Here is a 16,335-nt window from a genome sequence, read left to right on the forward strand (position 1 = left end):
GAACCATTATTCAGTCCAGGCATCTGACAACAGAGTTGATCCTGCTATTTCCTGAGGTTTTTAATTAGAGGAGCAGAAGTGAGGATAGAAGAACGTTAGAGATATTTATACAGATAAATAAGATTCCAGGACCCGTAAGATCTAGAGATGACAGGAGACATCTAGGTATTTGACTTTGCTGGTCCAGTGGATGGTGATGCCATTATCAAAGCAGGAACAAGTTATGGTGGAAGATGAATGTTGAGTTGAGTGAGGCATGATAAACTGTGGAAACTTCTTTAGATTATTGCTGCTCAGAAAAAATACATGATCTATAGAGACTTGGGAATAGTTAAAATATAGGTGATAAAGTCACAGATGTATTAATATGGTGGTCTGAGGAGAGTTTTAGAATGGATTCCTTTTATTCTGCTCTATTTGTCTTCTGTACCACTTATACCCTTCTAACACTATATCATTTTCTTATGTATTGTTGTTTTTGTCTGATTATATGATGTATGCTTCAAGAGAGCAGGGATAGTCATCTGATTTGTTTACTGCTGCCACAATTATCTAGACGAGTTCGTGGCCTAGAGTGGGTGCTCAATAAATATTTTTGAGTAAATGAAGAGAACTGGGATAAGGAGTGAGCTCTGTGACCCACCAACAACTGAAGGATGAGTAGAAGTGCAGCTTGGGGGAAAAATGAGAAGGCATAACCAAAGAGGTAGGAGAGAATTAGATGAGAATGTGTCATGGAAGTAAAGGTAGTAAAGAGGTGTTTGTTTGTTTGTGGGTTTGTTGGTTTTTTTTTTTTTTTGAGATTTCAGTATTTACTTTTTTCCAACTTTACTGAGCTGTAATTGACAAATAACTGTGTAAGTTTAAGATATACAGCATATTTAAGATATACATACATATATGTATCAAATTATATATATATAAATATACATATGTGTGTGTATATATATATATATACATACATATATATATATATAGCAAAATGATTACCGCAGTAAGGTTAGCTAATACATCCATCACCTCATTTAATTACTTTTTTTGTCTGAGTTGTGAGAACATTTAATATGGTAGTAGAGTTTTAGGGGGAAAAGGAGGTGGTGAGTAGGGTCAGATGTTGCTGAGTGATTAGGTAGTTTGAGAACTGAAAGTATGTAGTGAATGAGGGAATCAGGATATATGTGACCATACTAGCAACAGTTTAGTGATTTTATTTAGAAGTCATGAAAACTGGAATATATGAATTGGTTATGAATTAAAGGTGAGAATTCCTCTCTGAAGAAATTTTTCTGTGAGATGGTTTGTAGTTCAGAATAGTTTTGTGTAATGTTAACTTCCATTTTTCATAGATTCTTAAATTTTTAGTGGTGATAGAAGAGAGGTAAATGATGAATACTACTTCTGTATTTGGGAGCTTGACTTTGCTTCCTCCTCTACGGTGGATTGTATGAATATCTTAACTGTTCCTTGGTTAATATAAATTTCAGAAGGTCCTGAAATCAATTTAAATATAATAGGACTTTATCTATAACTATGCCAGGTAAAATGCTTAGGCTGTTTGTTTTCCTGATGGTAACCCAGACTTTTATCAGAGATTATTAGTGGGTCTGTATTTAAGTTATATTTTTATTCCTTTCAAAGAAAAAAAAGTTTTCTAGGTAGCAACAAGAACACAAGACAACACTTCATATGTCCTCTTGTTTCACTGTGTCCAGAAGCTACACAGAAAACAAAACCCATTAATCATTGCTAGAATAGCCAAAAGAACATTGTTCTCCATGACCATGATTGTGAATCCTGGCCAGAATGCATCATGAAGTAGTAGTGCAAAGGAGCAAAAGGCTGAGAAAGGGTTGAATTTCAGCTCTGCCTCTAGTCCTGAGTAATCTTGAACCTTAACTTTTGTTTTTATTTTCTTTTTTAAAATAGGATATAAAACCCGCAGAATTTGAAGTTCTCTTCTAAGCACTACTATTCTATAATTCATTGACCTTGTTCACCAAAGGCATATGAGGAATATATTGAACTTATTTCCTTCTAAATAATATCAAAGGATGAACACTAACAACATTTGTTAGTTACTTGTAGAATCATTATTTAACTCCCTACTTCTTCTCTAAATAAATTTAGTTAATAATTTTAAGTTCTAGAACAAAATTAAGCTCTTTATGCTTTCTTTATAAAAGGTAAGAATGTGTCCTGTCTTGTTTATTTTTGTTTGCTTTTGAAGAACTTAGAACTTAGGTACTTAATTATAAAAATTTCCATAGAAATGACATTGACCAAAAATTCTTAATATTTTAATCTGTTGGTGTAGATTTATTTTAATTTAAAGAAACAGTGATAAATGTTTTGGCATTAAATTTTGTACTACATTTTGGGAAGAACTTGCATGCATGGCAATATGATATGTGTTTATTGCAATTTTTATTTTATCTCACTTGAAAGGGGAGAGAGGAAAAGAAAGAATAGGTGAAAACCTTGAATTTAGTTGTAGATACTGAACTAGATGCTTCATATATATCAACTCACTGAATTCTCATAAAGCAGATGTCATTATTCCCATTTTACATATGAAACAGTAAGTAACTTGCCTAAAGTCATTCTTCTACCAAGAAAATTAAAATTTGAATCTATTTTTGTTTGATACCAAAGCCCTTCTTGTTTTTCATTTGTCATGTTCTTTTGTCATGCTGCATCTCCTTTCCAATGTTGACTAATTCTTAAAAATTTTGAGGAAGTTATTCTTAGGAATGCAACATATATAAACATTTATTTTCATTTTGGTATTTCTCTTCAAGTGCTAAACAAGAGTGTCACTTCTGATTTTGGCCTAGATACTTAAAAATCACTATATAGAATTTTAATTTATAGAAAATTTAGTTCACATTCTACTTTGAAGGCATCATGAGATATCTTTTAATATCATTGAAACCTTTTGGGACTCCTGGATGGCTCAGTCGGTTAAGCATCTGACTCTTGATTTCAGCCCTGGTGATTATCTCAGGGTTGTGAGACTGAGTCCCACATTGAGCTCCGCTCTGGGCATGAGGCCTAATTAAAATTCTCTCTTTCCCTCTCTCCCTCTGCCCCTACCCCTGCTCCCACGCACATGCTCTTTCTCTCTCTCAAAAAAAGTAAAAACCTTTTGAAGTTTTAAGACTTAAAAGTTAGGGGGGAAATGTTTACAGTTCACAAAACCTTCAACTTCAGTGGAGCTTTCATCCAAATAAAATTCATTTTCAAAAACCAGTCATCTGTTGAGGGGCATGTGACGATTTGTCATACGGTTTCACTCATATGTGGAACATAAGGAATAGCACAGAGGATCATAGGGGAAGGGAGGGAAAACTGAAGGGGAAGAAATCAGAGAGGGAGACAAACAAACCATGAGAGACTATAGACTCCCAGAAACAAACTGAGGGCCTCAGAGGGGGAAGTGGGCAGGGGGATGGGATAACAAGGTGATGGGTATTAAGGAGGGCATGTGTTGTGTTGAGCACTGGGTATTATACACAACTAATGAATCCTTGAAAACTACATTAAAAACTAACGTTGTACTATATGTTGGCTAACTGAACATTAAAAAAAAGCTCTTTACATTTCTTAAATCATATAAAATCTAAGCATAACAAAATTGCTGTTTATCCCTTCCGTTTTAAATATTTACTTGAATGAAGCAGCAGACTTTCCCTGAGGAAGAGCTTCAGAGATTAATCACATTTGGTAGCTTTACTGTTTATTTTCAATGCATGGTTTACTTGTCTATTTTTAACCTACATCCTGCTGCTCTTCACACCTCATCTTTCTTGCAGTTTTATAGGGCTTTGCCAAGTCAATCTATACTTAGAGGGTTAGAGATAACTGTATGTATCACATTGTACAGTAACATCATTAACATTGTTTGTAAGTATTATTTATAGAAAAGGTTTATTTTGTTAATTATAGCGAAAGTTCATTATTTCCTCTCATTTTTTAGCATTCACACCTAATTCTAATTGTTTGTAAACGACCTTTCAAGACCACTCTATTTTGAAGAGATCAAGGAGATATTATCTTTTTATGTCATTGAAAACTTTTGAATGTTTAAGGCATAAGAGTAGAGTGACAAGGCAAAAATATTTTCTTTGAAATCTTTTGCCCTATCTTAAAAAAAAAAATGGTTGAACTGATTTCTTCTTCCATAATGGAAAACTACAGGACAAAAGCTAATTGTATACTAGGAAAAAAATTACAAAAACCAAATTACCTCAGACACTACCAGATACTATAGCCCGCTGTTGCTTGGCCTTCTTTCCTCTCGCATGCTCACTGCTCTCACTTGGCACCTCTTTAAAAAAAAAAAACAGATGTTATTTTATTCATTTGACAGAGAGACAACAGCGAGAGAGGGAACAGAAGGAGGGGGAGTGGAAGAGGGAGAAGCAAGCTTCCTGCCAAGCAGGGAGCCCGATGCAGGGCTTGGTCCCAGGATTCTGGGATCATGACCTGAGCTGAAGATAGACAGTTAACTAACTGAGCCACCCAGGTGCCCTCACTTGGCACCTTTTGTTCCAGAGATAAGCACTAATGTTAAAACTGCCACTGTTCATGGACTGCGCTCAGGCTCAGCAGTGCCATCCTGAGAAATAGTCTGGCAGTCCAGATATCCTTATTAACTTCTTAGCTTTTTAGTTTTCCTTCTTGGCTTCTAATTTGTTTAGCATTTCTGAACCACTAATAACTTTTCCATAAGTGAAGTACTTTTGTTGGAAAAGAACGTATAAAGAATACTTTCTTACAGGGTCATAAACCTTTACACTTGAAAGAGTTATAAGCATTGTATTATCCATATGGTGATTTAAGAAGAACAGTTGCTTAACATTTTTAATTTTATTTTTTCAGTGTTCCAAGATTCATTGTTTATGCACCACACCCAGTGCCCCATGCAATATGTGCCCTCCTTAGTACCCACCACCAGGCTCACCCAACCCTCCACCCTCCTCCCCTTCAAAACCCTCAGTTTGTTTCTCAGAGTCCAGTCTCTCATGGTTTGTCTCCCACTCCGATTTACCCCAACTTTTCAGATCTAAATAGGATAGTTCCTGTGATGGCTATTTATTGATGAGCCAAGGATTTTTTTTAACTTTCTGGCATCAGAAAGCTTTCCTGCCATGAATTTAATATCCTTTACTTGGAGTCACTGTGTTCGTTTCTCTAAGTAGCCTGAACTCTAGCTTGGGCTTTTTTTTTTTTTTTCCGTCAGACTGAAAAATAAATTTCTCTTTCTTTTTTCGTTTTGTGTATGAACTTATTGTGCTCATGTACTCTACAGAGCTTTGTTTCTCTATCTAGATGATCATTAAGTCATGACTGAGTAATCATCTTCGATAACTCATAAAGATTGGAACCTGTCAGTCTTCATTTATTTACATATGTGTATAGCCAAAATAATCATACCAAACATTAACATCTTCAGGATAAGAATGGTTCTTCAGTATAGTTATACATGATTTGCCTTTAAAATAAAAACTTCAGGGGAATTCCCTACAAGAGGATATCCGTGTTTTCTTTGGTATATGCTTAGAGTTTTTCCCCTAGTTTTCTTGACATTTAATCTTGAGCTAGAAACTTGTCTTACTTGAAATATGAGTGGTCAAGAAAGTGGAAAACATGCCTTAGAATTCAGTTTGCTACAGGCATTGGGTCATCAAATAGATTTTTCCTTTTATATATTTTGAAGATCAAATTTATGGGACAAATCATGCTGTATTTCATCTTATCACTTTTGAATGAAGTTTTTAGATTTTATTAACAGACTTTGACCTTTTCAAACCTAAGAACCTAAACTATTTCTACTCATGCCAGAAGCATGTTGAATTCTTAATTAAAATGCCAATTTTTATGCTTCAGTGCAACAAAAATGTCCTTTAGTTACGTTTTTAAAAAATGATTTTGTCTTAGAAATGTTTATATTTTACATCCTTTTAAAAAATGGTTTTATTGAGGCCTAATTTAAATTCTATAAAATTCACCCATTTTAGGTGTACAGTTTAATGAGTTTTAGTAGATTCAGATACACCTATGCAATATCCCTCTATATTCCAGTTTCAGACAACTTCCATAAGAATAAATTTTTTAAAGCTGATTACTCACAAAGAAGTTAATTTTTTTAAACTGAGAATGTAGATTAATTAATTACATATTTTCCCAATTAACTTTATTTGAATTCGTAATGTCTCTGTTTTAGTAAATTATGGTGAAAATATACTGAATTTTTGGAATGTAGATTAGTAAAAGACAGCCTAAAATAGGCTATGGTATATAGAATTATTTAGAAAACAATACATTAAAACCACTGGAGAGGGGTACTTGGGTGGCTCAGTCATTATTCGTCTGCCTTTGGCTCCGGTCATGATCCCAGGGTCCTGGGATCGAGCCCCACATCAGGCTCCCTGCTCGGCAGGAAGCCTGCTTCTCTCTCTCCCACTCCCCCTACTTGTGTTCCTGCTCTCACTCTCTCTCCATCAAAAAAATAAATAAAATCTTTAAAAAAAAACTACTGGAGAAAAAAGGGTCATTTAATAAATAGTATTGGGATGCCTGATAAAACCTGAACCCTAATTTTAAGTATGTCACTTATTTAAGTGAAAAATAAACCCATGAGAAAATACAGACAAAAAATGATTGCTAGATGTAGAAAGACGTAAGGATTTAAAAATATGGAATAAAATACAAATGACCATCCCAGTTGACTTTCACTACAAAAAAACTGAAAAATGTGACAAATTATAAGACAGATGACCAACTGGGAAAAATAAATACTTGCAACAAACATGAGAAACAGAATGTTAATATGTACTATGTGAATATTACCTTTGTATTTTTTAAAATATTTTATTTATTTATTTGACAGAGAGAGAGAGAGATCACAAGTAGGCAGAGAGTCAGGCAGAGGGAGCGGGGGAAGCAGGCTCCCTGCCGAGCACAGAGCCTGATGCGGGGCTTGATCCCAGGACTCCGAGACCATGACCTGAGCCAAAGGCAGCAGCTTAATCCACTGAGCCACCCAGGCACCCTTACCTTCATATTTTAAAAATACCAAAATGTAGTAGATGAGCACATAGACATTTCAAAAGAGAGGACACAGAAATCACTGATAAGATGTATGAACCAAACTTCAGAGCTTGGAAGTAAAAACTGATGGAACAAGAAGAAAAGGACAAATCCATAGTTATAATTGGGTATTTCATATCCACTCTCTTGATGTTGATAAAACTATCAGACATAAATTCAGTAAGGATTAGAAGAACTGAATGCCACCACAAAAACATTATATAATTGACATTTTTAGACTACTTCATCCAACGGGAGCAGAATACAAATTCTTTTTAAGTGCCCGTTGGAACATTCACCAGGATAGACCACATCGGCATCATAAAGCATACTTTGACACATTTAAAAGAATAAAATCCAGGGGCTCTTGGGTGGCTCAGTGGGTTAAAGCCTCTGCCTTCAGCTCAGATGATGATCCCAGGATCCTGGGATCGAGCCCCGCATTGGGCTCTCTGCGCATTAAGGAGCCTGCTTCCCTTCCTCTCTCTCTGCCTGCCTCTCTGCCTACTTGTGGTCTCTGTCTGTCAAATAAATGAGCAAAATTAAAAAAAAAAAGAATTAAAATCCAGTTAGAGTATATTTCTAACCATAATGGAATCAAACTAGAAATCAAACAACACATTTCCAAGTAGTACATGGATAAAAGAGGAAGTCTCAAGGGAAGTAAAAAAATATATTAAACAGAATGAGAAGAGAACAAATAATAACTTTTGTGGCACACAGTGATAAAAGAAAAATTTATAATACTGAATGCTTATATCAGAAAAAAAATCTCATCAATCCGCTAAGCTTCCATTTTAAGAAAGTGGGAAAATAATAGCTAATCAATGTGTATAAATTTTCAGTTAAGCAAGATGAACATTTCTAGAGGTCTCATATAAAATATTGTACCTGTAGTTAATACTATACCTGTAGTTAATGATACCATCTTGTACACTTAAGGTTTTGTAGAGGGTGAATCTTGTGATAAGTATTCTTATAATAAAAGAAAATAGAAAAATAAGAGCAAAATAAAACTAAAGCAAGCAAAACAGGGTAATAATGACAAAGGATTAAAAATCATTGAAACTGAAAACAAACACAGTGTAAAAGTTGATCAAAATAAAAGGATCATGAAGGAATACTACAAATAGGTCTTAATACATAAATTTTACAGCTTAGATGAAATTGACCAATTTCAGTTCCTTGAAAAACACAAACCAAAATTTACTTAAGATGAAATATTATCAATAATCCTTTGAGTATTAAAGAATTTGAATTGTACTTAGAAACATTTTTTGTTGGGGTATAAAAGGTCCAGGCCCAAATGATTTCCTTGGTGAATTCTACTATATCTTTAAAGAGGAAATAATACCAATTCACACATTGTTCCAGAAGATAGATGAGTAGGTAATTCTTCCCATCTCATTTTATGAGATGATCACGATCCTGTTCCCAATACTCGATGAAAACAGTACAAAAAAAGAAAACTGTGGACCAGTATCTTATGAACTTACATGTTAACTTGTTAACTTATATGTTAAAATCCTCCACAAAATATTGGTAGAACCAATCCAACCATATATAAATATAATTATACACCATGACTAAGTAGGAGTTATCCCAGGTATGCAATGCTGCCTTAACACTCAAAAATAAATCAGTGTAATCTACCACATCAATGGGTTAAAGAATGAAAATCATATGATCATAACAGTTAATGTAAAAAAGAGCATTTGGTAGAATCTTATACCCATCCTTTAGAAAAATTCTCAGCAAGGTAAGAACAAACTAGTAATACCTGAACTTGATATAAAGCATATATAAAGTGCAACAGCTAAACTTATACTTGCATTATGAAATATTGAATGCTTTCCTCTTAAGACTGGGAATAGGGTAATACTGTCTGCTCTCATCCCTCCAATTTAATAACCTATTGGATGTCATATCCAGGGCAGTAGGCAAAAAAAGGAAACAAAAGGCCTAGAGATTAGAATGAAAAAATAAAACCTCCCCTATTTGCAGATTATATATATCCTTGGATAGAAGATTCCAACCTATCTATAAAACATCTGTTAGAACTAATAAGTAAATAGCAAGGTTGTAGGATACAAAGTCCACACACAAAAATTAATTAGATTCCTGTATACTAACAATGAATAACTAGAAACCAAAATTTAAAACACGGTACAATTTACAATTGCTTCAAAAGTAGTGAGTTGCCTACACATAAATTTAGCAAAATATCTACAGGATCAGTATGTGAAAACTATAAAACACTGATATAGGATATCAAATAAGATATAAATAAATGGAGATGCATGCTGTATACTGTGTTCATGAATTGGAAGACTCAGTAAAAATATCCATTCTCAAGTCCCTCTACCGGTATAATGAAATTCATATGAAAATTCCAGCAGGATTTTTGTATAGCCATAGACTGTGTGATTCTAAGTTTATACTAAAAAGAAAAAAACTGGAGTTGTATATCAGTTTTGAAAATGATATTACTCAATTTGAACTATTATGTAACTATAGTAATCAAAATTGTTGGTAACTGGATAGACTCCGAGAGAGTCCAGACTGTTCCTTTATAGGTCTGTTTAGCTGATTTTTGACAGTGGAGAATGGCTAGCCTTTCACAAATGGTTTTGGAGCAGTTGGATCAGCATAGGGGAAAAAGTGAAACTCGACCCAGACCTTACACCTTATGTAAAAATTGACTCAAAAATGGACCACATATCAAAAGGTAAAACATAAAACTATAAAACTTTCATAAGAAAATATGACTTATGATCAGGTGAAGATTTTCTGAGATATAGGACTAAAGGTATAATCCAGAAAATATTATTAAGTTTGACCTCATTGAAATTAAAAACCTGGTATGCTAAAGATCCTATTAAGAGGATGGAAAGAAAAGCCTTAGACTGAGAAGAAATATTACAGGTCACCTATTCAACAAATAATTTGCATACAAAATGTGTTAGGAACTCTCTAAATTCAACAGTAGGAATACTAAAAATCCAAAAGCAAATGGACAAAGGGTGTGAGGAGCCATTTCACTGAAGACTATATATATATGGATAGGAAATATGCACATGAGGCTGTTCAGTATCATTATGGATTAGAAACCCACTCAGGAAATACAGATAACTATTAGATATAGGTAATAAATAACATAAATATAGATAAAACACCTTGGTGAGATTAAAGATCTAAATGTGAGACCTGAAACCATAAAAATCCTCGAAAAGAATATAGGCGGTTATTTCTCTGACATTGACCATAGCAACTTCTTTCTAAATATGTCGACTGAGGTAAGGGAGAGAAGCAAAAATAAACTACTGGGACTGCATCAGAATAAAAAGCTTCTGCACAGTGAAGGAAACAACAAAAATAAAAGGCAACTTATGGAATGGGAGAAGATGTTTGCAAATGATGTATCTGATAACGGGTTAGTATCCAAAATATATAAAGAACTTATAAAACTCAACACCCAGAAAACAAATAATCTAATTAAAAAATGGTCAGAAGACACGAAGAGAGATTTTTCCAAAGAAGACATCCAGATGGCCAACAGACACATGAAAAGATGCTCAACATCACTGATCATCAGAGAAATGCAAATTGAAACTACAATGAGATATCACATCATACCTGTCAGAATGGCTAAGATCAACAACACAAGAAACAACAGGTATTGGTGAGGATGAGGAGAAAAAGGAGCACTCAGGCACTGTTGGGAATGCAAACTGGTGTGACCACTGTAGAAAATAGGATGTAGTTTCCTAAAAAAATTAAAAGTACAATTACCATAGGATCCAGTAATTCCACTATTTGGTATTTACCCAAAAAATACAAAAACACTAGTTCAAAAAGATAGAGGCACCCCTATGTTTATTGCAGCATTATTTACACTAACTAAAATATGGAAGCAACTGAAGTGTCCATGGATAGATGAATGGATAAAGGAGAAGTGGTGTATATATACAGTAGAATATTATTCAGCCATAATAAGAAGGAAATTTTGCCATTTTCAACAACACAAATGGACCTAAAGGATGTGATGCTAAGTAAAATAAGTCAGAGAAAAACAAATCCCATATGATTTCACTCGTGTGGAATTCAAGAAAAAAAAACAAATGAGCAAAGGGGCAAGAAAGGTGACAAAGCAAGGAACAGACTCTTAACTCTAGAGAACAAACTAAACTGATAGTTACCAGAGGAGAGATGGGTCGGGGGATGGGTGAAATAGTTAATGGGGATTAAGAATTGCACTGGTCATGATGAGCAACAGGTGATTAAAATAAAAACTTTTTTAAAAAGAAGAAATATTTTGGGGGAATTCAAATTATATAGCTAACATAATGGCCAACATCAGAAATATGTAAGTGAAAAATAGGTTTAAAAAATGTAACCAATAAAGGAGATCTCTTAGACCTATGTGAGAGTGGGAGGTGCTTGAGTTGTAGAGTTTGCTAGAAGAAACAAATTATTTATGACCCAGGGCAGTTCCATATATGCATTCTTAGTAAATTTCCTGAAGAGATATAAAATAGAAGGAGGTCTAAAGCACTAAGGATGCAATAATTTCACTAAATTTTCACCTCCATGCCTTCTTTTATATTAGTGATTTTATTTTCTTTTCATTAAACTGAACCTCCCAAACCCTATAAGATTTGGCCTTAAAAAACCTGATGGGCCCTTCTTTTCACTACATCTGTATCTTTGGGGTAAATACCCAGTAGTGCAACTGCAGGGTGATAGGGAAGCTCTATTTTTAATTTCTTGAGGAATCTCCACACTGTTCTCCAAAGTGGCTGCACCAACTTGCATTCCCACCAACAGAGTTGAGGGAAATTGGAAGGGGAGGTGAACCATGAGAGACTATGGACTCTGAAAAACAACTTGAGGGTTTTGAAGGGGCGGGGGTGGGAGGTTGGGGGAGCTAGATGGTGGGTATTAAGGAGGGCACGTATTGCAGGGAGCACTGGGTTTGGTGCAAAAACAATGAATACTGTTACACTGAAAAGAAACAAAACCAAAAAAAAAAAAAACCTGTTGGGCATTCACAGGTGAGAGTGGATAAAAAGTAATGGAAAGTCACTATGAATTCTTTTGGTGGCAAAACACTTGGTAAGAAAGACTGCTGCTATTTATCTCTGACAACCTTGTAAATATAAACCTTATACCAGAATACATTTATTATTTGTCTACCACATTACTTGAAAATATAAATCTTATACCAGAATATATTTATTATTTGTCTACCACATTACTTGAAAAAAAGATGTGAAGTGACATTAATAATTGGTTTAGTACAAGATAAAACTTAGTAAGTTCATAGAGGCAGTATGTATATTAGTGTTTAACTCTGTGGAGTGTGGGTTCAGACTTCCTTGGTTTGAAACCAGCTCCTCCCACTTACTAGCGGCCACTTAACCTTTTTGTATCTCAGTGTTCTCATACGTTAAATGGGAATAATAGTGGTGCCTACTACATAGAAGCTTTGTGAAAATAATTTATTACATGTAAAGCATTTAGAAGAGTACCTGGCACATAAGTCCTCAATAAATGTTAGCTCTCATTACTAGCTCTGAATCGTGAATGTTTGTTTCAAGAAGAGACTGTATTAAGAATCTTCACTTGAAAATAAACTAAAATATTGTCTTTGTTTAAAATACTCCTTCATTTGTTTTATTTTAGGTGTAGTAAAGAGACCTTATAGGTATCAAAGAACCAATAAATATTACAAACTAAAAAAAGAAATTTGATGAAAAGCAAACATTATGTTTCTTGGGGTGCCTGGGTGGTGCAGTCAGTTATGCTTCCAAGTCTTGGTTTCTGCTTATGTCAACATCTCTGGGTTGTGAGATCAAGCCCTGAGTCAGTCTGCTTGAGAGTCTCTCTGTCCCTCTGCCCCTCCTTGCCACATACTCTCTCTTTCTCTAAAATAAATAAATAAATTTTTAGAGAAAAAAAAAGAAAAGTAAACATTATGTTTCTTGAATTTACTTCTCTTCTAATTTCTGAATTAAAAATAAATAATTTTTAAAAATAAAATTTCTGAATTTTTATCTAAAATATGTAATAAAATTTTTTTCTAAAATCCAAATACTTTTTGTTGCTATGTGAACTTTAGAACAACTCATTTCCTATCATTTAAGATCTTGACTTAAGGCTGTTGCATTTGGGGACGTTCAAAACCTGTTCCTATTTTTTTTAAAGATTTTATTTATTTATTTGACAGACATGGTGAGAGAGGGAATACAAGCAGGGGGAATGGGAGAGGGAGGAGCAGGCTTCCACCAAGCAGGGAGCCTGATGCGGGGCTCGATCCCCCCTGGGATCATGACCTCAGCCAAAGGCAGACACTTAATGACTGAGCCACACAGGTGCCCCAAAATCTGTTCCTATTAATCACAATTTTCCTTTTCCCTTTATAGGTCACCATTTGCTGCTGTCACAGACTACTCAGTTACAAGGAATAATGTCATACAGCTCTGCTTGGAATTGACAACAATAGTGCAACAGGTACTAGCTGATAGCATTTCTTTCTGTTAATTTATTATCTATTTCATACTCTAACAATGCAAAGTATTCCTTTTTTACCAATAGTTTATAAGATACTGGTTTGGGAGTTTCTTACTCTAAGACAAATGGTTCTAAATAAACTTATATATGATTTGAGAAACTATTCATGTAGCCCAATAAGCAAGCTTTTTATTTAGCAGAAGATGTAAAAAAGTAAAGTGAACCTCTAGAGAAATCACTATTAGGTTGTAGGTCTGGTAGTCTCACATTTTAGTGGGAAAGGTTGTACTTCCTTTCACAAAATGAGATTGCCCCATTTAGATAACAGTCTAAAACTTTTGCTCTAAGGCACTGTTCTTTATTACTACAACTATTAGTTTCACTTATATATTGCACATATGAGAAAATATACATAACAGCTTTTAACAATGATGTATTTATATGTCCTGGTTTTTTACTTTAAATATTATCCAACCCAGGGATCCCCAAATCAAATGCCTTCAGGAGTGCTGCAGCTAATATAAATGTTTGAATCAAGCCTAGGACAAGGTATGAAGATACATTATGGTGGTAAATTGACTAGTATGTATTTTACAATATTTAATTAAAGGTAATAATAAAACACATCTGTGAAGTCTGAAGCCCACTGTTACCATGCTGCTTAAGCCCCGGTGGCAGCCTGTTGCCACTGTGTTCTCAGGACCCAGCATTTGTTAACCTATCCAGTGATGCAGAATGAAAGCAGACGAGAAAATAAGATGATACAGAAGATTACTGGGGACGCTGATGATTTATTCTTCTACTCCTTGTCCTTTATTACCAGGGATAATTATAGGAAGAAGAGTAAGTTCATGACTTTTAATTGTGGAGCACATCGGACATTCATCAGGATTCTATCATGGCAGTGAGAAAGCAACTCGTGGTTACTCAGAGACATGCGTGGAGATTGTGAACGTTTTTATGAATTTTGAGATATATTAACAGTCTCACTGCATGTCTTTATATTTGATAGCAGTAAATTTAACTTCTGAATTTCAAAAATCCCAACTGGATAATGGGGAGAAGAGTGACATTTTAGGACAAGGGTCAACAAACTTTTTCTAAAAGAATCAGACACTGAGGACTTAAGGTTTTATAAGCTGTGTAGTGCAGGCTATCAGGGTATGTTGCAACTACTCAACTCTGTTGTAGACCAAAAGGAGCCAGAGACAATGCGTGAATGGATGGGGGTGGTTAAGTGTCTGTAAAACATGTTTTGAAAAAAAAAGGCTACAGGGTGAATTTGGCCCATAGGCCGTCTTTAGCTGACGGTGTTCTGGAGCAGTGCTAGGCCAGGATGGTCTGCAGATGAGCAGCATTATCACCACATGAAAACCTGTTAGAAATTCAGATGCTTGGCATACATCCGAAATGTACTGTGGGAAGTTCCCAGGAATCTGCATGTTTGCTAGTTTTTCAGGTGATTCTGGTTTTCCTACATTGTTCTAGGGCCCAGGAGTAAAAGCATTAATATAATCTGTGGGTTATTTTTCTTATAGTTCTTTATTATCAATGACACTTCTTAAAAATGTACTTTCTACAACACTGTTTCTTTTAAAGGCATTAAACTAAACCAAAGATTTGAGGTATGGATAACAGATTATTAGAAATTCTCTCTGATTTAGGGATATATATTACACAGTATTTGTATGATAATCTTGCATAGCCTTTTAATATAGGTATGTGCTCAGTAGCGATCTGTATTAAGCAATCCTAATAAAACAAGAATTACTAAGTGTTCCATATCCAGATCTGTAATAACTGTATTATATTTGTTTTGTAAGCTTTTTATTTATACATGAGACCGAAAACAACTGATACAAGGTAGAATTAAGTGTGAGGATTAAAAATATATATTTTTTAACTTTTTATACATGAGAAACTCCTATTTATTGTCAGTTCTATGAGAATGTAATCCATCTGATATCACCTTGCAAGATAACTTCATTTCCAAGCATAATTATGACAGAAAGTGGTGTTTTTCAGTTCTTTCCTCTCCTCCAAATATCTGGACCTGAATACCCTATTTAAAGTTTGCTTTTGAGTAATTGGACAACTCTCTGTTGCTTTATAAACTGAGAGTGCAAATCTAAACGGCGATTATGTTGTTTTCGTGACAAAGAGCACTCAGGTGTATTCATTTTCGTTTGATTAATACAGAATGTTTTCCCATATCAAAAGGGGATCAACAAAGTGATCTTGAAAAAAAATTAGCTTTAGTTAAGTATAGAGTGAGGTCATAAATGGGGAGTTTTCTCTGTTTAGGGCTTACAGGTTCCAGAGCATACCTTTTCTAAACTTCAAATGTTACATCGAGAAGAAGGTCTGAAATTATTTTCAGTGAATTAAGATCTTCTGTAGAGAGATTGTCCAGTGGTGAAAGTGTGGTTTATGTCAGATATGACCAACCAACTCCTACCCAGTCTGCTATTTTAAGAATCTACTATCCAGGTGACAAGTGGTTCAGCTTTTGTGTCCAGAATGTATGAGTATCTGCTATTGACAACTTCACAATCAACATATGCCGTTCTGATACTGCCCTCAGAGGCTGTTTATGCTCTCAGCAGGACCTCTAATAGCTTGCACTGTGTGGCCTGACATTCTCCTTAGGAATCTGCTTCAAGGCATTAATGGGTTTAAGTCTTTCTCTTTACAGGTCAGGAAACATTAGGTAGAGAGAGATGTTTTCAC

General features: G+C 34.7%; 1 protein-coding gene across 5 annotated transcripts in view; it reads left to right on the plus strand.

The window, feature by feature from the left end:
* CNKSR2 (connector enhancer of kinase suppressor of Ras 2) overlaps positions 1 to 16,335 on the plus strand; it is a 279,802-nt gene that overhangs the window by 77,058 nt on the left and 186,409 nt on the right. For all 5 annotated transcript variants that reach the window (XM_032840743.1, XM_032840740.1, XM_032840741.1 and 2 more), the window contains exon 4: positions 13,518 to 13,605. In XM_032840743.1, the coding sequence (XP_032696634.1) occupies positions 13,518 to 13,605 (88 nt within the window). The remainder of the gene's footprint in view (positions 1 to 13,517; positions 13,606 to 16,335) is intronic.

The sequence above is a fragment of the Lontra canadensis genome, unplaced genomic scaffold (assembly GCF_010015895.1).
Source record: "Lontra canadensis isolate GAN:19392208 unplaced genomic scaffold, GSC_riverotter_1.0 scaffold116, whole genome shotgun sequence".
NCBI classification, from domain to species: domain Eukaryota; kingdom Metazoa; phylum Chordata; class Mammalia; order Carnivora; family Mustelidae; genus Lontra; species Lontra canadensis.